This window comes from Macadamia integrifolia, unplaced genomic scaffold, assembly GCF_013358625.1.
Source record: "Macadamia integrifolia cultivar HAES 741 unplaced genomic scaffold, SCU_Mint_v3 scaffold23, whole genome shotgun sequence".
NCBI lineage: Eukaryota > Viridiplantae > Streptophyta > Magnoliopsida > Proteales > Proteaceae > Macadamia > Macadamia integrifolia.
In genome coordinates this window covers 195,352-217,991 of record NW_024868623.1, presented here as the reverse complement: position 1 = coordinate 217,991, position 22,640 = coordinate 195,352, and the positions used below count along the sequence as shown (strand labels likewise).

The 22,640-nt window shown below is 40.0% G+C and overlaps 1 protein-coding gene and 1 long non-coding RNA gene across 3 annotated transcripts in view; both read left to right on the top strand.

Annotated features, from left to right (window-relative positions):
- Positions 1-22,640, top strand: part of LOC122066243 (outer envelope pore protein 37, chloroplastic) — a 55,960-nt gene that overhangs the window by 6,945 nt on the left and 26,375 nt on the right. Inside the window, exons 5-6 of one of the 2 annotated variants that reach the window (XM_042630075.1) lie at positions 10,015-10,135; positions 10,731-10,843. In XM_042630075.1, coding sequence (XP_042486009.1) covers positions 10,015-10,135; positions 10,731-10,808 — 199 coding nt within the window. In that variant the 3' untranslated portion in view covers positions 10,809-10,843. The remainder of the gene's footprint in view (positions 1-10,014; positions 10,136-10,730; positions 10,844-22,640) is intronic. The other variant, XM_042630074.1, reaches the window with a different exon arrangement.
- On the top strand, positions 10,853-15,817 carry LOC122066246. Its single transcript, XR_006136302.1, has 2 exons — positions 10,853-12,754; positions 12,849-15,817. It is a non-coding gene; the product is annotated as an uncharacterized LOC122066246 (long non-coding RNA).

The following is a 22,640-nucleotide window of genomic DNA, read 5'->3' as shown; positions in this document are numbered from 1 at the left end:
TTTTTTTTTTTTCCCTCTTCTTCCTCTGCTTCTTCTTCGTCTATGGCTGGTTTTTTTTCCCTCACGTCTTCCTCTGCTTCTTCTTCGTCTGCGTCTTTTTTTTTTTCTTTGCTTCTTCTTCGTCTGCATCTGGTTTTTTTTTCTCTCTTCTTCCTCCTTTGCTTCGTCTTCTTCTTGTCTCTTCTTCCTCCTTAGCTTCGTCTGTCCTGGCAGCCCTGCTGCTAGTGGCTAGTGTTTTTTTTTTTTTTTTTTTCCATTTGCCCTCTGCTGTTCTCGAATGCTTCTTATGGAGGCTGCCGGTTCCTTCTATGCTTCTTCTTCTCTGCTTCTTGTCCTGCGCTGGCAGCACCGCTGCTAGTGCTTTTTTTTTTCCCCTGCAAGTAGACGTAGACTATAATCTGTATTACGAATTTATGACTGCATGATTACTACTGTTGTGCATTAGTGCAATCTCTTATGAATTTTTTTTTTACTACTGTTGTGCATTAGTGCTATGCTTTTTCTCTTATGAATTTTTTTTACTACTGTTGTGCTACTTGTGCATTTCCATGCTACTGTAGGTAGACTGTAGTGCATTAGTTATTATTTTTTAGATTGTTGAGTGCATTAGTGGCAGTGCAATGCTTCTTCTCTTATGAATTTTTTTTTATTACTATTGACTGTTGTGCATTAGTGCAATGCCTCCTCTCATTTTTAATTTTTATTTTTGTTAGTTTCTCTTGTTGTTGTTCCTTATGTTTGTGTAGTTTATTCAAATAGATATGGCTACTAGTGATAGTGGTAGTGGTGGGCCTACTGCCAGCACTGGAGCATCAACATATGATCCAAGCAAAGATCCAACTAAGAAAGCCAAATCAAAAGACCCCGGGTGGAAGTATGGATATTGGCCAGATCTTAATGATAAGAACTTAGTGCGATGTACACTTTGTGGAAAAGATGCCAAAGGAGGAATCAAAAGGCTTAAGCCACATTTAATTGGTGGGTATGGAGATATATCAAAGTGCCCAAAAACAACTGCAGCAATCGCTAAAGAGATGCATGAAGCTATCATGCGAAATCAGAAGAGGAAGCCTGATGTATTTGATGAGGATTATTCTGTTGATCATCAGCATGGAGAGGATTTGCCTGAAGAGATAGAAAGTGGAGGGCAACTCAAGTCTGGTGCACCAAGGCCCCCAACTATAGACTCCTCAATAATGAACCTTGTGCCAAGCTCTGGGACAACTTCCAAAAAGAATAAAACTAATGTTATTACACTAACGGCAGTAAAGGGTCCGATAGATTCTTATCTTCGACGGACTCCTGAAGAAATAGTTGGTGAGAAGAGGTCTAAAGGTTCTACCCAGACAACAATACAAAGCAGCTTAAGATCAAATGCAGATAGAAAGAAAACTAATGCATATGTTGCAAAATGGTTTTATGAAGCTGGCATCCCATTCAATACAGTCAAGTTAAGGAGCTTTGAGGAGATGGTTGAAGCCATTGCGCAGTTTGGGTCAGGATATAAGCCCCCTTCTTACCATGAGTTGAGAGTGCCCTTGCTACAGGATGAAAAAGCTCAGATTGACTGTATCAAGAAGAAATATGAAGATTATTGGAAAAGGCACGGGTGCACTCTTATGTCTGATGGGTGGACTGACAAGAGAGGTAGAACACTTGATTAATTTTCTTGTCAATTGTCTATTGGGGACTTATTCTATGGGCTTTGTAGATGTATCTAGTGAGTCTCAATATGCAGACATGTTATTTCAGCTGCTTGATAGTAAAATTGAAGAAATTGGGGAGGATAATGTGGTACAAGTAGTTACAGACAATGCAGCTAATTATGTTGCAGTTGGTAGAATGTTGATGCAAAAACGGAGTAAGCTTTATTGGACTCCTTGTGTAGCTCATTGTTTGGACCTCATGTTAGGGGACATTAGCAAGTTGAAAGCTTATAAAACAACAATAGAGAGGGCAAAAACAATGACAAGTTTTATCTTCAGATATTACAAACTTGTTGATGCTTTGAGGAAAAAGACAAATGGGATAGATCTAGTGAGGTCTGGAGTTACAAGATTTGCTACCTCATTTTTGACACTACAAAGTTTGTACAAGAACAAGGATGCCTTGAAGCAATTATTTGTATCTGATGATTGGAATAGTTCTAAGTTGTCAAAGACAGAGGCATGTAAGAAAGTACTTGAGACAATACTTGCACAAACATTCTGGAACCGTGTACTAGATTGCTTAAGAGCATCCCAACCAATTTTAGTTGTCTTGAGGTTAGTAGATGGTGATGAGAGGCCTGCATTGCCTGAAGTTTATTTGGCAATGGAAATAGCAAAAAAAATGAATAAAAGTAAATTTTGCCAACAAAGAACGGTCATGGAAGAAGGTGTTAGCAATTATTGATGACCGTTGGGAGGTCCAAATGGATCGACCTTTATATGCTGCTGGCTTTTACCTAAATGCTAGCAAATATTTTGATTACATCAATGATGAGAGTCTCCTTTTTGAAGAATCATGTAAAATACAAGATGCATTCATGACAGTTATTGAAAGAATGGTGCCCGACTTAGCTGTGCAAGACAAGATCATACGTGAGTCTCAAATGTACAGAAAATGTGAAGGTAGCTTTTCAAGGATTTTGGTTATTAAACAACGGAAAGCCGGTGAAGGAGCATTGGATCCTAGTAAGTACTAAGTATTTTTTTTTTTTAAAATTTTAATAAGTATTTAACAATATGCGTATCTAATTTTTTCCTTATATATAGTCTCTTGGTGGGAAACACATGGATCTTCGGCCCCTATACTTCAACAATATGCAATACGCATATTAGGCATTTGTTGCTCCGCTTCCGGTTGTGAGCGCAATTGGAGCACATTTGATTTTGTAAGTATTTTTACATCTATTTCTTGACTTAAATAAAGAGGTATTTATGGATTCAGATTCACACCAAGAAGAGGAATAGACTAGAACATCAGCGCTCGAATGATCTAGTCTATATCCAATATAATCGTCGGCTTCATTCAAGGTTCCAAGAAAGAAGGGAAAAGGGCAACAATTATGATCCATTAATTTTTTATGAAATGAATTGGAGTAGTGAATGGATAACAGGGGAGCAAGAAGATGGAGATTTAGTCCATCCTGGAGACGACCTCACATGGGGTGATGTTGATAGAGCAGTTGGTGCATCTACATCGGTTGGGGGTCGTAATTTACCTAGGAGGGCTTAAGGATCAACAAGTGCAGCCAATATTTGCTACACACATTATGGTAGGGGGAGGGCCACTGTTGAGGAATCGTCAGATGATGAAGTTGAAGAAGTGGTCCACAATGTGGTGCGTGATGATGAAGATATTGAAGATGACTTTGGTGATGGGCCAACTGATTCTATAAGTCAACAACAACAGGAGGGAGAAGAAGTGGATGTTGATTTGTTAGCTTGATTATGGTTAAACAAGAACAAAGTTTAGCTTGATGGTTTATTTTGTTATTTTAAAATTTATACTTTAAAGCTTACTAAAGTTTAGCATTTTGGTTTATTTTTATGTTTCTCAATTTCCATTAGGTGTTTTTAATTCTCCCCGGGTAGGATTGGAACCCATAACCTATCATGAGTCATGACTCATATATTAAGGAACAAGGTTTCTCTTGTTGCTTAGTGCTTTAGTGCCACTAACTTATACGTATTGATTGATAGGGGGTTAAACACTAAAATATCATGGTTCATGGACTCATGGTGTATGACTGACTTTGTGGATCTCGTTTTGGGCATCATAGAGGTAAGTATATCTAACTATATACTTAAATAGTTAAATATTATATTATTTATAATATTTCATTAGGAATTATATGTTATGCCTTTTTTTTTTTTTTTTTTTTTTTTTATGAATAATTTTTTCATTTTTTGTTGTGTTTTCTCATATTAGAAAATATATATCACTTTGCAATTTGCATTGATATGAATTTCATGTTGAATGTTGATTCTTGTCTCTTGATGTTACTTAAAGTGTGTACTTTTTTCCCTTGATGTTGCTTAAAGTCGTGCTTTCCTGTATTTTGATATAACTTAAAGGCTTGATTTTTTACAAGCAATTTAAAATTATATCATTGTTATACAGTTATACTAGATATTATAGATATATTAAAAAAAATAGTAACGTTTTTTTTTGGCGCCTTATTCGCCTTAAGGCAGACGCCTTCTCGCCTAAGCGCTTAGACAACCCCTCAACGCCTTGGTTCGCCTTGGCGCCGTGACAACTATGCTGTAGAGTTTTATACCCCTTTTTACCCCCTTTTATGTCCAATCTTGGCTAAGGTAACTTGTGATTGGATTGGGGTTGGCAGTGGTAGATACAATCTCCAGTCTAAGTACCAAGTCCTTGGTAGTCAGAGATGGGGTGTTTGGTATTGGGTGGATGCTACTTTCCTTTTGGGTTTGGAAGTAGAATTTTTTGTTTTTTGTTTTTTTAGTGAGAATGTAATATAAAGTTATATGATACATGGATGCATGGGCAGGCTATCATAAAATGGCCAAAATACTACAAGAATTAAATCTTTTAGTTCAGTTTTCCTTTAAGATATCAGCTGAATTTCATCAGCTTTCAAAGTTAGAATTGGATAACGTAGTGCTCCAATGTGTCAAGTTTTGGGAGGGCTGTTGTGGTATCATAGAACCCTCCCACGGTAATGACCAGGGTTCAATTCCCTGGATGCGCATTCCCTTTTTTCACTATTGGAATGTATTTTTTTCTATTACTTTTTAACAACCTTACTTGAAGAGGATCTGTTCTATAGGCTCGTACCTTTGTATCCTTCTCTGACAGACTCAAAAGAAAACCATTTAGAATTGGCATCTAAGTTGGGCTGCAGTTTGCCTTCCAAAATCTGAAGGGGGCCTTGGCCTGAGGTGTATCAAAGATGTCAATTCAACTGGTACTATCAAGCTGATTTGGAAATTGGTTACAAAAAAGAAAAGTATTTGGGTTGATTGGGTGTGCTCGGGTCTCTTGTGCTCAGACTCCTTGATGGAGACATCAAGGTGTACAGACGCGATAAGAAGAAGAAACAACCATCTTTGTAGCTGGAAGAATAGAAAGAAGAAAGAGAAAGAAGAAGAAGAAAAAGGAGGAAGAAAAGGAGGCTCGATCCAGCCTTTCCAGCGCTGGATCGAATCCCTCTTTCTTTCCAGATTTCAGCAAATCTTGTGGGCCCCATTAGTTGTTAGTTTAGTAGTTTATTTTCAGAATATTTTTTTCCTTGTTAGTCTTTTAATTAATTAGGAAACTATTTTATTAGTTAGTTTTTAGGAAGTCTTTATTTACTTTACAATTGGTTCTGTTTTATTTTTAGTAACTAAGTTTTATATTTATGTAATGGCCTAGGCCACGATGGAATGAATGAAGGAATGAGAACTTCGAAAGTTTGTCCAAATTGGAAAACCCCCCAACCCCCTACAATTTCCCTCTCCCTTTCTAACTCTCTCTCTCTCTCTCTCTCTCTCTCGTTAATCTCTCTTTTCTCTCTCTCGGTTCCTCTCTTTCTCGGTTTTCTTTCCCCCTCCCTCTTTCTCTCGGTTGTCTTAATATTGCAGCCTCTCTGTTTTTCTGGTATTATTGTTGAAGACATGTGCTCTTCCCTCAAGCAGCCAAGGATCGATCAAAGCACCATTGTTTCTTTGCACTACTGTTAAGGATACTACTGCCTCTTCTTCAAGCAATCGAAGACTGGCTACTGCACTTTGTTTTCTGTGCTATTGTCAATAGATGTTGTTATCCCTTCAAGCAAACAAGAACTGCAATAATTGCGGATGGTTTTCTTCTACAACATTCAATCTGGACAACAATCCTTAATCTCGGTAGACTTGGATTTCTTCTTCTCTTCTCTGTTTGGACAGTGGACAGGTAAGTAATTAAACTAAACTCCCCACCTCCATTAATCCCCTGTTATATGTTTGCAGCCCATTATCATTGAAACCAGCCCCTGTCCCTTCGTTTATGCCTATTTCACCTATTGTGTTAAGTCTTTTCTTCACTGTTATATTTCTAAAACCCTTGCTGATTTTCTATTTTAGTTGGCTGCTAGAGGACATTGATTGTTTGCATATCTTGTTTGGTGCCTAGATTGATTTGTGCTGAACCTAACATTTGCATGACGTTTGTTCCCTTCCCCATGTCCCCACTTGAAGCTTAAGTAAGTTTTTATGTGTTTTTCCGCTTAGATTGATATTGCTCTTGGCTGCATGTTGATTTGTCTTTATTTATTGTATGTTGAATCTTGTTTTGCTGAGCATATCTAAATCCTAACCTAACCCCAAGGTCCCCCTTAAGTTTGTCTTACCCTAATTGAGTCACTCTTGTAGGGACCTTAGTTGTCTAGGAAATCCCCTACATCACTCCTTATGGACAACTTCGATATCCGTCGATTCTTCTTGGGTTCGGCGCAGGATCCTGTCTCTTAGATCTTCTGTCTCCGGTGCTATCTCTGCTCATATTGTTAATGGATTCTCTACCTCCCTTTGACTTGATCCTTGGCACCCGATGGGCATTCTATTCCATATCATCAGCGCCAAAGCCATTTATAGTTCCGGCCTTCCCAAGCACTCGTTAGTTGTGGATATTCTAACATCGGGCACTTGGATCTCTTAGCTTGTTGACATCTGAAATTCTTTGCCCTCCATTGCGGGACCCCAGCAAAGAAGAGATGATACCATTCTTTGAACCCTCTCCTCCTTGGGTCTCCTCACCTCCAAAGTGGCTTGGGAATTCATTAGGACTAGTGCTACCTCTAAGCCATGGCATAAGCTGATTTGGTTCAAGCATCATATCCCTCGCCAAAGTTCTACTGCTTGGCGAGCCCTCACCTACTGCCTTCCATCGCAATCTTTCCTTATCCATCAGAGGATCCCGGTTGCTCCCTTGTGCTTTCTTTGTGGCATTGAGCCAAAAGACATTTGATCTCCTATTCTTGGCCTGCCCCTTTTCCTCCTCTATCTGGAAAGGGGTGCTTGCAAAATGTTGCTCCAAAAGTAAGAATTCTCCCTTTCCAAAGAGAGTGGATCTGGATGGATATGACTTTTGTTGGATCTTCTATTTGCCACATCATGGGTAGGCTTGTTTTCTTTGCCACCGTTAACCAGATTTGGATGGAGCGCAATCATAGGAAATGAACCTCCAACTCTCTTCCGAATGGGAAGATTTTGGATTCCAATTTCTTTGATATCAAAACCAAGATTTCTGGTGTTTTTACTTGTATTGATACCTCAAGGAACAATCATATTGTTGTGTCCTGTGGCCTCCCTTCTTCTATCCTTTGGACTCCCTCTCTTTCTTGAGGGCTAATCCTTTGTTTGTTTTCCTCCCATTCTTTGGGGCTTTGTATGTTTTTTCCTCTCCTTTGGTAATGAATTATTCATTCACACTGCAGTTTCTCTCGCAATATTTATTGAAATTTCAAACACTTGACATGACATTTTAACAATGGTATGTCAAAACTAATAGTTTGATAGCTTACAATTACTTGTAACATGTTATTTACTCACTCAAAAATGATTTCATACAATTTGTTGTTCGTAATTACTTGGTGACTTTTTGTTTAAAGATAAAAATTATTGGCTTCTTTAGAAATGGTTCCCTAGAATTCACTTCAATTGCCTTTATAATATATTTTTTTTTTGGATGAATAAACAATTAAATTACGCAAAAAGAGAATATACAAGGAGCATCAAGCCACTAGGGACAAGCCCCTAAAGGATACAAATTGAGGGGGAGGGGGAGGGGAGGGGGAGGGGGGGGGAGGAAAAAACCAACAAAAGAACAACCAAAGAGAAGGGCAGACATCAACTAGGGGGGACAATGTAAGACAAAGGGAGATCCCAGGCAACAACTATATGTTTGTTCCTTGGGGAGTCGCGAACAAGGTGATGCTTTAGGCAACCAAGTTTGAAGGAGACGTTAAAGTTGATGGCATTCCAAATCTTCTCATACGAGCGAGAGTTGGAAGTCCATCTACGATGATTACACTCCATCCAAAGGTGGTTGATGGTGGCGCAGAAGGTGAGCTTTCCGGCAGTATCACGAATAGTGTTGCCCCCGAATATCATATCGATCCAGATCCATTCTCTACTAAGAGGGAGGGGACGCCTATGGGAAGGCCAACAAAGGCTGAGGATTTTCTTCCAAATGGTGGAAGGGAAGGGACGGAAAAAGAAAAAGTGGTCAACATCTTCTGTACCATTCCAACAAAGTCAACAGGAATGATGGATTGAGATGTGGTGGTGAATGAGGAAGGATTGAGTGGGGAGACAGCCGGTAATAGCACGCCAAGTGGTAAAACTGAGGTGGGGGATGTGGCCTTTAAACCAAGTGGAATTACGCCAAGGGGAAAGTGGAGCAGAGGATTTGACATGATTCCAGGTGGAGGTAGAGGAGAAGAGACCGAAGGCGGAGGCCTTTATAACTATTTTTACATGCATATGGGTACCATTATGAGATACACATTTTATATATTCCCCATTCTTGGTTTTATAATTTTAAGATTATGACGTCTAACTTTAGTCACACTAAAATGGATAATGAAATGGTGAAAATTGAAGAAAGATAGGTACTACATAGTGATCATTTTAGGTATCTGAGGTCAACTATAAATAAAAGTGATATGGAGGATGATGTTTCATAGAGGATTAAGGTGAGATGGATGAAGTGGAGAGATGCATCTGGAGTGTTGTGTGACCTACGTATTCTTGTTAAGCTTAAGGGAAAGTTTTGTATGATAGTCATTTGACCGGCTATGCTGGACGATGCACAATGCTGGGCTGTTAAGAGGTGTCATATGGATAAGCTGCACATAACATAGATAAGGATGTTGAGATGGATGTGCAGCAAAACTAGGAAGGATAAAGTAAAGAATGATCATATTAGAACTGATTGGGGAGTTGCCTTGATTCTTGAGATGGTATGGTCATGTTCAACGGAGGCCTGAAGATGCAACAGTAAAGAGGAGTGGTCTGATCCATATTGAAGGATCTAAAAGTGCTATGGGAAGGCCTAAAATGATAGTAGTAGTAGTGAGGAAAGACATGCTTAGTTTAGGTCTGGTCCAAAGTATGACCTTGGGTAGACCATTTTGGAGGGCAAGAATCCATGAACCTGACCCCATTTAGGTGAGTTTTTCCTGTTTTGTTGTGGTTTGTTCCTTTCCTTTTACTTTTAATTTCCTTTGCAATCTTTGATTAGATCTATGTAGCCGACCCCATTTTGTCTTTTCAGTAACATAATTTTCTTTATGAAAGAAACAAAGAAAAACAAAATGGACTCAACAGCGTGCTGCTGAAGAAGATGATGAAAGATTGTGAAGAAATTATTATTTCAGGAAAAAAGAAGGGGAAGCAGAAGTTGCAGAAGAAGAAGGGGAGGAGGAGAAGGAGAAGAAAGAGAAGAAGGAGAAGAGGAGCGGTTGGCAGTGTACCTGGTTGGCTGGCTACTGAATTGTTGATCTACCTTTTGTTGTCTGCCCCCTCCTTGGTCTCTCATTGACATATAACGTAGTTAAAGTAGTAGGAATCTGCTATGATCTGACTGCTAGACACATGGGCAGTATGTAATAAAAACCGTAGAACACCTACTACTACATGGAAAGCATTTGATTGAAATGGTTGGAAACATGAATGGAAAAAATTGGTGAACTTACTCATGATGAATGTCAGAAATTCCTATACATTCAAGATGCATTTTAACATACTTATGTTTATAAGCAATTATACACGTGTATTCATATGCGTACTTATGTTGGCCATGCTCACACATGTTTGCTTGTAGATAGATTGCAAGCTGAGAAAACGTAGAAGTAATCCTTGTTAGATTATTACTTAGTTATTGAATTCATTTGTTTTCTCTATGAACTTTTCAATTGGAATCATCATATATCTGTGGTATTTCTTAGTTCTGTTTTTTTCAGTGCCATTTGCTATGAATCCTAGTTGCGACGTCAAGTAGTTTCTTATTTATTTAATGGTTTTATTTTTTGGACAGCTACTGGTACAATTTTGATTCCAATTACTGGAGTACAGTATATAAGCATACAGTTGGGAAGGACCTCAAGTTTAAGGCTGGCTATGATTCGGAGGTCCGACTTGGTTGGGCATCACTATGGGTAATTCTCATATCTATTTTTGTTAACTATGAATTTGTCACTGACATTAGCGGCCTTCTTATTTAATAAAGGTTCCAGGTTTCAGGTTTCAACCTTGGCCAAAACTGAAATTTCCTAGGTTTCGACTTGTCAAAACCTGGGATTTTTCGGGGCCAATCGAAACATAGGTTTTGAAGCCCAGAAAATGGTTTTTTGACTTGTTTTTTCTTGTGCTGCCTAATTTTACCATTTTATACTTATTCCATAAATCAATTTCACATAAAAACCTCCCAAAATGGTACTTGTGGTTTGGACCCAAGTTTGCTAGTGTACGCTGAATGCTGCTGACTGCTGTGCACTACCCTATTGGTGGAAAAACCATTACCTTCAACTTCAAAATTCCAATCACAGAAATCCAAGCTGAGAAGGGTTGAATGAGTAGAAAAATGCAAAAAAGTGAGAAGAAATCAAGTAATTTTGGCAAAAAACTATGTTTCGTCTTGGTTAGTGTTGAAACCGAGTTGCCTCGTGCAGTTTCGATTGAAACTTAAGACCATGCGTTTAATTTATCTAGAAGTGAACTTTTAGAGGTTATTCATCAAGGGCCATTGTCCAGTGCCGGTCCTGCCTGTGGGGTCCTATGGGTGAGTTTGGAGATGGTCCTAACTTTCGACAATCTTTATGCGCAAAGTGACCACACTCAAGACTTGATCCTGCGCATACACTCAGGTAGCCCAAACCTTTTACTGTTGCTCCAATCAATTGCCCATTTCTGGAGTCTGAACTTTGACAAAAAATTGCAACAAAGAAAAAGTTTTCCAACTTTTGGGTGCTTCATTGTTGTTGACTTGGTTGCCATGTAGCTTCACATAAAGATTCAAGAAGTCTGTAGGGTAGGTGATTTCTCTTGTCGACACTGAAATATTTCGTTGAAATTGCCAAAATGGGGGCAAAGTTTACAAAAATGCCCGAAATGTGCTATATGGTGGAATTTTTTCATGAAACTTCAGGGAGTGAATTTTGAGCATGAATACACTTTTTAATCATTAGTTAAAAAAAGAGAAAAAAAAAAAAAATAGTTGCATTTCAGCATTGGATCCTATTCCTATGTTGCTAGTGTATAACATAGCCTACTATGTTGCTAGTGTATGATGTAGCCTACTATATCCTTTTACTTATATAACGTTTTCTTCACATAATTTAGGCCTAAAACAATCAACATTCAAACAAAACAATAGAAATATGCTCTAAAAGCAAAGAACTATAAATATTATCAAGCTTATATGAAAGTATAATAGTACAATCATATATAAAGTCGCTTTTGTTGTCAAAATGTGTCATCATAGACACTTAACCAAGTACAAATTTCCAACTATTTCTGAAGTTCAATATTCCATATGGGAGGGTCAAAATACGTAACTGGTAGATTGATGCTATTTCAGTGACTATAGAAGTAGCGAGGAAAGGCATGTATATTTTTATAACAGATAGTATGGTAGGTCACAAATTGGGAGAATTTGCACCTACGATAAATTTCCAAGGACATGCGAGAAATGATAATAAATCTCGTCGTGAATTTAATATTTAATAAAGTGAATATAGGTGTTCGTCGTTCATTGAGGGTGGTGAACTTATGACAAATAAGACAAAATATAATGCGTATAAAAGGTATACTTCTGTATACGCTTTAGGTCAACATATATGCATGTCTGCTCACAAAGCACGAAAAGTAATTGATCGGATTCGTGGGTGTTCCTTCGAGTTTCGGGAATATCCCCATTCATAGGTCCGACCGTCCAAATGTTCAACTCTGCCATCAGTTGTTGGAATCAATAGGTCTTCAAATCGTTCATTTGAATAAATTGAAACCCTTCTTATTGGCTGATCATGATACTTCCCAAAAATCGAAATTCTTGATCAATGGAGGAACAATATCACCATTTTTGTTCAATAATCTTGTATGGTTTTGAATAGAACTGATTGGAGGAATAGGATCCATGTAGCCGACCTCATTTAGTTGGGATAAGGCTGAGTTGTTGTTGTAGTTGTTGCTGGGACTGACAATATGAATGCTCAAATTGAATGAAAAATGCTGGCCATGTCATCCTTTGCCTAAAGGATAAAGAACTTCATAGAAACTTAAACTAAAGAAGTAGCAACTATTATACCCATCAAGATCCATCAAATCTCTACCAAAACCGAACCACATCATTGTTCGCATTAACAGTAATTTTGTTTCATTATTATTATTATTATTATTTTTTTGAATTTGATTCTTGTCCTCTTCTTCATGCTTTGATCTACTTCAACTCACCACCCATCTTCGAAAAAGATCGACCTCGAGTTTTATAGAATCTAGGGATGAGCTTCGTGGGGTGCATGTCCAGCTTCAGCTCAAAACAATACTCAAGCAGCTCACAGATGTTTGGAATGCAATATTCGAGGCGGGGAGCTTTATCTTCAAAGAACTTTTTTGGCATGACAAAATCTACATGCTCGATTTCGAAATCATCAGTTGTGTCCATGGGGTCTTCTACAGTTGCATCTTCGACCTTCTCGAACTCAAACTCGAGCTCCTTAAGTTCTTCGTCCTTGTCATTCGTAGTCTCCTCAATGGTTTCTTCAACAACTACTTCAATTGTAGTGTCAAGTCTTTCATTGTCCACTGCTTCAGTTTTGTCTACTTTGATTTCTTTAACGGTAGGAATTTTTACTTGTTGCTCTTCTGATGTAGATCAAGCTTGCAAAAGAAGGGGTGGCTGCTACCTCCATTCAACTAGTTCCTATGCTGGGCCAGCCAGCCAAAAACCAGCCCATTGAACTGGCCGATTGATCTTCTAAAAGGGCCTAAATGCTTCTTATCGATTTCAGCAACAAGCTGGAATTTTGTCTCCTTGTGATTTTCAGCTTTTGTTTCCTTTTCCACGGTCTAGACTTTGTTTCCTTTTCGTGTTTCTTAGTTGACAAGTAATTAGAACTAGCTAGTTGTCTATAAAAGATTCTTAAGTTACTATTTTGATATTTCCTTAGCAAACAAGTTGTTTCAATTAGGAAGGTTTCCTAATTGAATAGTTTCTTTTCTTATTTTCGGGCATTTCTCGAAAGGGTACAATTGCTTGGAATTTGACCAATTGAGGTATCTAGAAACAATATTTTATTATTTCTTTATTCGAGAAAGAGATCTTTATTCTATTTCTATAGTATTTCTAGATCCAAGGACTAACCAATTAATTACAATAAAAAGAAAGAAGGAATAGATCCATAGATTTGATACCTTGTTATCATGGTTCAAAATCTCACCGAGATCTTGGCGAGTTTCGTTATTTTTTTTTTTGGGCCGAGACAAGATAAGCTACGAAATACACTTTGTACATCGTCTCGGTCGAAATCTCGGTATCTCAGCCGAGATATCGGTATCATCTTGGTGAGATATCGAAATGTTACATAAATTGTTACTTTTTATGGTAAATATACTTTTGATGTAAGTCAATTATATATATGTTACTCACCATTGGCTGTTCTCCGACTTTATCGGAGTGAAATTTTGTTTTCAGCCTGTAATTATTTATTTTAATTTTCAAAAAATTATAAAAATAGATTAATAATAAAAAAATAGGGAAAAATATTCTGTTTTGATTTTAAAAATAAAAGAAAAATAAGAGATTAATATTAAAGTGTTTTGAAGCATACATGATGCTTTTTATGTTATACCATATTCTCTAGAACAGTTCTACGGTTGCTGCCAAACAAGGGTGCAACTCTAAAACAATGTCATGTTCTAATATTTTTGCAAATTTATGTTCTAAGCATGTTTATTAACCTTAAAACGAACTACCCACAAAGTTTCAGATCAAAATACAGCCGTTTGACCACCGAAACAGTGAACCGAGTAAAAAAAAAAAAAAAAAAAAAATTACACCAACTCACCGAGGTCTCGCCAAGTTCGTGATTCTGAACCCACCAAAATGAGATTTCGAACCTTGCTTATTATACAACCTATGCTTGATAGAAATATTAGATCAGATAGAGTCGACAAATGAGGTGGGTTCATTAACGACTCATAGATTCAAAATGCCAAAGAAGAAAGCATTCACTCCCCTCCCATATCTTGCTTCTATAGTCTTTTTACCCTGGTGGATCTCTCTCTCTTTTAATCTTTCCATTTTGTAACAAGCTTGGCCAAAGCTATAAATAGGCCTTTACTTGTAAGAATTCAGCAGATTTGATTAATGAGATGTTGAGAAGTTTCTCCATGGCTGTCAAGGTCGACTGAGGGGTGGGATGCCCAAAACCTTAGGAGGGTGAGAGGCCCAAGGGGAGGATGAGAGGCCTGAGCCAACCACCATTCTTCTTCTCCATTCTCATCCCTCAATCAAATGTTGTTTCTTTCTTTATTTTCTGTTTTCTCTTTGAGGGTTGTGAGACCATTATCAGCGTTGCAAATTCAACAAGCAAAGCTGAAGATCTGAGCCTGCTTCAATACCTGCGACGGCAACAAGAGAGGGCTTCTTGGGTTAGGGACTGAACCTCATATCTCTCAGGCTTTTGGACCTACCTTTGACCCTTTTCAGCCACCCTTTTGGGAGTCATCCAGGACTATATGAAGGCCACTCGACCAGCACAGGTTGGCCATCAGACACCAGCAACTCCAGTTCTTGAAAATCTCCAAAAACTTCCTTTTTCATGGCCTGAGCAAGAACATGCAGATCTCAGCCATCTTTCATCGGATCAGAGCAGGGTTTTGGGGGCTTGTTCCATACCCTAGGAGTGACCTTCGACCAGAGAATTGAGGCCATCTAAGGCCTGTTGCTGTTGCTGCTCGAAATCACCCAAAAGTTTCCTTTTTCTTACCAACAGCATTTCTCTTAGTTCAGTGATATTATGGGGGTTTGTTTGATCATACAAGGGCAACATTTGATCCAAAAGTTAGGCTCATTTGAGCCCTGGTTTGAGAGATACAGTTTACCCTAATTTTGAACTTATTCCTCAGTTATAACTTCTGATCATATATGAATCTTTTGTTTGCCTAATGTGTGTAGCCTATCACTAGTCCTTATTGAGGTTGATTACATCTGCAATCTTCCTTGTATCATCTTCCACTTTCAAAATTTCAATGACTGCCACAGTAACCCTTGGAGGTGGTGGGGGGAGGAGGGGACTAATGTTGCTTCAAATTGTTTCCCAAGAACGGCCATGCAGTCTAATAATTGTTTCAGGTTCTCTTCAACTGCATATTCCTTCTGGTGGGAATCTTGTTGAAGGGGGAGCTTTCTTTGGATATATTCAGGTAGGTATTGCTGTATTGGTTTTCCAACTTGTGTTTCATCTCTTCCTAAGTCCTAGGCTCACGTATTTTAAATTGGAGCCGCTCTTTATAGACTCTCCACCATTCTCTAGCACGACCACTCAATCGGGAGTAAACAAATCGAAGCTTTCACGTCTCTGTCAAGTTGTAGTAGACAAAATAATTCTCCATAGAATCTGACCAATCAAGGAATTGGCAGGGATCCCTGTGTCTAGCAAAGTAAGTGACTTCTTGTTCCATCTTCAGTTAGGTTTTGATACCAAATAATGTAGATGCTAGCTCAAATAAGAACCAACCCTATTGTAGGATTGATGCATTGTCATCAATGGAGCTCTCCAACAAAACACCATAGGAAAACTGAATCGATTGTGTCAGTTGCAAATTAACCCATTGAACAATAAAGGAGAAACTGAAAAGAAAAGAAAATAGAAGAAGATAAAACAAAGGATATATTTGGATTTAGCCTCTCACCCGAACTCACTGAAACTTATAGCCATGGCATGAAATCAACTCTTTTTTTTTTTTTCATTAACCAACTTATGCCAAAGCTGACAATGGTTGGCTTTAAATAGGCTAAGCCAAAGCCTTACAACAACAATATCCAGAAAGATTGACGGGTTATGGTTAATTATAATAAGTGCTGGATGTCAATATGACGCATCACTACAAATCAGCCACATGCTAATAATGATAGACTATAATAAGGTACTGGCTGTCTACCTGAAATACCATATAGATCAGTCAAGCTAAAGCGTCCTACATGCATTACGTCCACCATCGAGATAATCCATCACCCAACCTACTGTTATGAAAGGAGGAATGAGATAACGAATTCTTTAAAGGAGAAATGATCGTGAATGAACAATTGAATTAATGATGCAAGTAAATAGCATCTAGTAACATAAAATTCTAGCAAACCTCCTAGGGTATATGAAACCCAAACTTACCACCGTTTTTGAGACTGAAAGGGGAGATGAAACCAACCTCCTAGGGTATATGAAACATGCCTCTTTGTGAGTACATCATCAGAACCAACCTCATGTCTACCATCAGAAGCTTATTCTTTGATCTCAATCAAATCAAAGGGCTTAATCACACCTTTCTCTGCCTCATTCCTAAAAAGGATGGGGCTTCATCTATGTCAGATCCATTGCAAAGATTCTAGCTAACCAGATCCAATCGGTTGTTGACTCTTTTTGTTAAGGCAAACCAATTTCCTTTTATCGTGGGGAGAAGCATAGGCGATATTATCATCTTATGCCATGAGATTGTTCGTGGATTTGATCGGAAATCCCACTCCTTCACTGCCCTTCTCAAAATTGACAGTCATAAAGCCTTCGACTCCTTCGAATGAGATTCTATCTCCAGAGTCATGCTTTAGATGTCTTTCCCCCCCCCAGTCTTTGTTCGATGGATTCATTCTTGTATCTCTTCTCCCAAGTTCTTTGTCCTAGTCAATGGTAGCTCTGCAGGTTACTCTCCCTCATTCACCAAGGCTACTCTCTTTCCCCTTTCCTCTTTGCCTTCTCTAGAAGTTTTCTCTAGATCCTATCTTCCACTGATCATCATCTCATCTCTCCCATTGCCAAATACAAATCTCTCTAACTCACCCACCTCACCTTTGCCGATGATCTCATGATCTTCTCCAAGGTGGACCCCTTATCCATTTGCTATATTATGTCGTGTCTCAACTTTTTTGAAAACCTCTTAGGTCTCCAGATCAACCTTCTCAAATCTTGCCCCTTCCTCTCGAGAGTCTCTCATTCTACCAAGGATCACCCCCTTTAACTTACTGGATTCTCTCTTGGTTCCCTTCCGATAATATATCTTGACTTAACCCTCATCACTGCTAGGCTCATTGCTCATCATTGCACCCCGATGCTTGATCTCATGAGGAAAAAGGCTCCAAATTTGGAAAGACAAACTCCTCTCTTATGCTGGGCATTTGGAACTCACAAGATCTATGCTTCAAACATGTATCTCTATTGGACCGGCATTTTTGTCTTACCCAAGTCTACAATTAAAGTTGTAGAATCCCTTTTTTGCTCCTTCATTTGGAAAGGGTCTGATTTTTCTAAGTTTCTTCATCCCCATCAGCTAGGATTCGGTCTGTCTCCCCAAATCGGAAGGAGGGCTTGGTTAAGAAGAATCAAAGAAGTAAACTCGTTTGGCATTCTGAAACTCATTTGGAAGATTGCATCCAAACACTATATCATATGGGATTCTTGGGTCTACTCCTCTCCCCTCAAGAATGACACCCTTTGGACTGTTTCACCTACCTTTGATGCCTCTTGGGTCTGGTGCAATATCCCATCCTTCAGATCTTAGGCCCTTGGAACCATTACTACCATAATAGGAAATGGCTCCTCGACTTCCCTATGGCTTGATCCTTGGCATCCCTTAGGTATGCTCCTCTCTATAGTTTATCCTAAGATCATTTGCACCTCATTCCTAAGTAGGTCCGCCATGGTCTCCTCCATCATCCTTGATGACTCCTGGTCTCCTCCTTCCTCCCCCCCTTAATTGATATCTGGTCTTCCCTCCTAGCCATCGTGGTAGAGGTGACAAGATCACTTGGCTCCCCTCTTCTTTTGGCATGTTATCCTCTACCTTTACTTGGGATTTTGTTTGATCCTCTAGTCTCCTTGTTCCTGCAGCATCATCTGATTCAAAGGTCACATTCCTCACCACAGTTTCACTGCTTGGCGTGACATCTTCAACTGCTTTCCTACGCAGTCCTTCCTTATCCATTGGTACATTCAAGTCCCCCCACTTGCTGTCTTTACTGGAATGGCACTGAAGATATCAATCACCTATTCTTATCTTGCCCCTTTCCACCATCATCTGTGTTGAATGGGGTAATGACTTATGTCTAATATGATACCAACCCTCTTTATTTATAACAATGGAGAGAAGGTTTTAGAGAATTACGAAGACTATTAAACCCCGTAGGGTCCGTTTGGTAACTGACACTTTCCCTAAAACCCATTATTGCAACACTCCCCTTCAAGTTGGTGCATAGATATCACATATGCCCAACTTCCAGATAATAGGATGAAACATCTTACTACTAAGACCTTTAGTAAATACATCAGCCAGTTGTTCATTACTGGGAACAAAAGGCACAGTGATAAGGCCTATATCCAGCTTCTCTTTGATGAAGTGTCGATCGATCTCCACATGCTTGGTTTGATCATGTTGGATAGGGTTGTGAGCAATGCTAATGGCAGATTTTCTGTCACAAAAAAGCTTCATAGGAAGAGTAGTAGGAACAACCAAATAAGTGAGAAGACCATGAAGCCATAGGAGCTCACAAATGCTATGTGCCATAGCACGAAACTCTGCTTTAGCACTTGAACGGGCAGCACAGCTTCCATGTGAGTCGAGTGGGGATCATGCATGTACTAACTAACCAGGCTGACGGCAAATGCTATGTCAGGGCATGTATGAGAGAGATAGATCAACCGCCCCACTAATCTCTGATATCTCCCCTTATCTATCGGATCACCTTCCTTACTACTCAGGTGACCATTAGCTTTAGTAGGAGTGTTTGCCGGCGTACACCCCAACATGCCTGTCTCAGAGAAGATCAAGCACATACTTCCGTTGAGACAAGTAGATCCCACGAGAAGACCTGGCAACTTCAATGCTGAGGAAGTAACGAAGTTGTCCTAAGTCTTTGATCTCGAATTCCTCACTCAAGTATCTTCTGAGGCGAGAGATTTCTGCCAGATCATCACCAGTAACAAAAAAATCATCTATATAGACTATAAGGATAACAATCTTCCCACCAGATCTCTTGATGAACAGAGTGTGGTAGGCATTACTTTGAGAGTAACCTGTAGCAACCATAGCCTTATGGAAATGTCCGAACCAAGCTCAAGGGGATTGCTTCAGTCCATACAGAGCACGCTTCGACTTGCATACCTTCCCTTGGGTTTTGGAGCAAGTGAACCCAGGAGGAATATCTATATATACTTTCTCCTCAAGTTCCCCATGAAGGAAGGCATTCTTCACATCTAACTGCTGGAGATCCCAATCTAAGTTGGCGGCACAAGCCAAGATAACACGAATTGTGTTCATCTTAGCAACTGGAGCAAAAGTCTCCTAATGGTCAATCCCATAAGTCTGTGTGAAGCCTTTAGCAACAAGTTTGGCCTTGTACCGATCCACTGTACCATCAGCCTTTTGTTTTACTGTGAAGACCCATTTACACCCAACTGTCTTCGTTTGTGAGGGAAGACACATCAGATCCCATGTGTCATTCTTCTTTAGAGCCTGCATCTCTTCAACCATAGTTGCCTGCCATTGTGGGTCTGCACTCGCTTCCTGCCAGGTATGAGGAATGGACACAGAGGAAAGAGAAGACACAAAACTATAGTAGGAAGGAGAGAGTGAGTCATAAGAAACCGTTTTAGCCATAGGATGTAAAGTACAAGACCTATTGCATTTATGAATAGCAATAGGCAACTCAAGAGACTGATCAACAGAAGGAGGAGAATTACCAGGGTCCAAGGGGACAAGATCTGGCTTGAGAAGAGACGACTGTTACTAATCTAATAAAGTATACGTATAGTAGGCCTCCTTCGCCACTCCACTAGTGGCTCAGCTTGGTCTCGCTCCCTTCGCCCGCCTATCGTATCAGCTTCGTCGTAGAAGCGACTGCTTCCGCCTCTGATGGCATGAGCGATAGCTCATGACTGGTATATGGAGCAATCAAACTACTGCGCCCCTAACAGAGTTAAGGCAACGGTGCTCGTAGAGCACTCTCTTTCGGTGGTCGAGCTGATCGTAGAGCACCCTCCTTCCTTGCCGCCGTTAGACGGAGAGTAAGTTGAGGGTAGATGCTGGATGTGTAGTGGTCTGAGTTTGCTCTCTGTGACTATACACACGTATCTCTGGCTGAGGCGCTGTAGAAAAAGTAAGAGTGTCACTTTCCCCCTGAAACAGGATACTAGTAGGGATAGCAATTTCAAGAGACGGCGGCACATCTTCCACAATGGAAGGAGACTTCTCCTGAAGAGGTGTCGTAGTGTAGTATGACGCAGATTCGTGAAATACAACATTTATAGTTACAAACCAATGCCGAGTAGGAGGATGAAAACACCAATAGCCTTTTTAAGTAGGAGCATACGAGCATACCCCAGAAAAATGCATCGGAGACCACGGGGATCAAACTTTCCATAAGGATAATGATCGCGAGCATGGTAGAAACTACCGAATACCTTAGGAGGAACAGGAAAAGCAGCGGAACCTTGGAGAAGATTTAGAGGGGAGCGGAAGGCATGGACCCGAGAAGGCATTCGGTTGATAAGAAAGGTAGCAGTGAGAATTGCGTCATTCCAGTACTGGGGAGGAACATGCATCTCAAACATAAGAGAGCGTGCTACCTCACAAAGGTGGCGATTCTTCCGCTCAGCAACCCCATTTTGAACCGGAGTATCCACACAACTAGTCTGATGAATCATCCCATGATCGGAAAGGTAAGCTTGAAAGGACCCTTCAAAGTATTCCCGGCCATTGTTGCTTCGAAGGATCTTAATGGTAGCACCGAACTGAGTCTGAACCATGCGATGAAACTGCTGAAAGCAATAGAAGGTCTCGCCCTGGGTTCGCATCATATAAACCCAAGTAGTCCGAGAATGACAATCAATAAAAGAGACAAATCACCGATAACCATTGACAGACACATATCGGGATGGACACCAAATATCAGAATGTATCAATAAAATAGGGGTGGCACTTTTATTTTCAGAAACAGAATAAGTGATTCGAGTTTGTTTGGCTAAAACACATGCTTCACAAAAAAACTTACTCGAATTACAATTTTTAAAGAAAGGAAAAACTCTAGCTAAAATTCCTAAAGGGGGATGTCCCAACCGAAGATGCCATTGTAGTAACTCAAAGATGGGAGGTGACGTAGAAGATGTCTGAAGAGCCTGACTAGAGACCAACGCCAAGTCATCATCAAGCAGATACAGACGACTATGTATCGTACCAGAGCCAATCGTTGCCCCTGTCACTAGATCTGAAAAACATAATGAGACGGGAAAAATGTGACTTTGCAATTAAGACTGGAAGTAAGACTACTAATGGACAAAAGATTAGTGGGAAAAGAAGGAACATGCAATACAGTAGAGGGGGTACATCCAACAGAGCCCTTCCCCAGAATAGTGGAATAAGTCCCATTAGCCAATTTGACCTTACCATTACTAGGACAAGTAGTGTACTGTGAAAAAAGAGACAAGCAGCCTGTCTTATGATTAGATGCCCCAGAGTCTATAATCCAAGGGGTAGAAGGGACAGACATAGTATGGCCACAAAAGGAGATATCTGACCCAGAAGGGGTGGAATGAGCAGAGCTCGCAGTGGCAGGTGCAGGAGAGTCTGAATGTGTCAAGAGGCGCCGGAGGGTACTAAGCTCGTCGAATGATAGCAAGGCTACTGAGGAGCTAAGAGCAGAGTCAAAGTCAGGGCTCTCAGTATGGTTGGCCTACCCAGAAGTACCGACACGACCCTTCCCTTGCGTTTTTCCAGATGTATCAATAGGACGACCATGAAACTTCCAGCAGTGCTCCTTGGTGTGACTCTCCTTCCCATAGTAATTGCACTTCATTGGGATCCTAGTAGAGGAGCTACCAGACTGTGGGGCTGCACTAAGGGACTGAGTGCCAGAAACAAATGTAGATCTCTCAGCAGGAGTGGCAGCATGCTGTGGAAGCATAGTGGTACGTCGACTGTCCTCAAGTTGGATCACAGCATAGGCTTCATCCAAGGTAGGAAAAGGGTCACGACTCAAAACCTGGGATCGCAACTGATCAAACTCCACATTCAGACCTGCCAAAAAGTAATAGATCCTGATTTTGTCCTCCCGCTTCTGAAACTTGGTGACATCTTCAGCGGTGGAAGGAGTATACTCATAGAAATCAAACTCAGTCCATAGTGATCGTGACTCATAGTAGTACTGTGACAGAGTGAGCCCTCTCTGCCTCAGATCACGAACCTTCTGGTGAAGCTCAAAGACCTGAGCATCATTCTCTGCCTGGGAATAGATATCCTGGACAGGCTTCCAGATATTTGCAGTAGAGTCAAGGAGGAATAGTCATGCGAAAGCTGTGGCAACATGGAGTTGACAAGGAAGGCCATAACTAGAGAGTTGGCACACTCCCACTTGTCAATCTTAGTACTGGTGGTCGGACACTTTGTGGTTCCAGTGAGGTA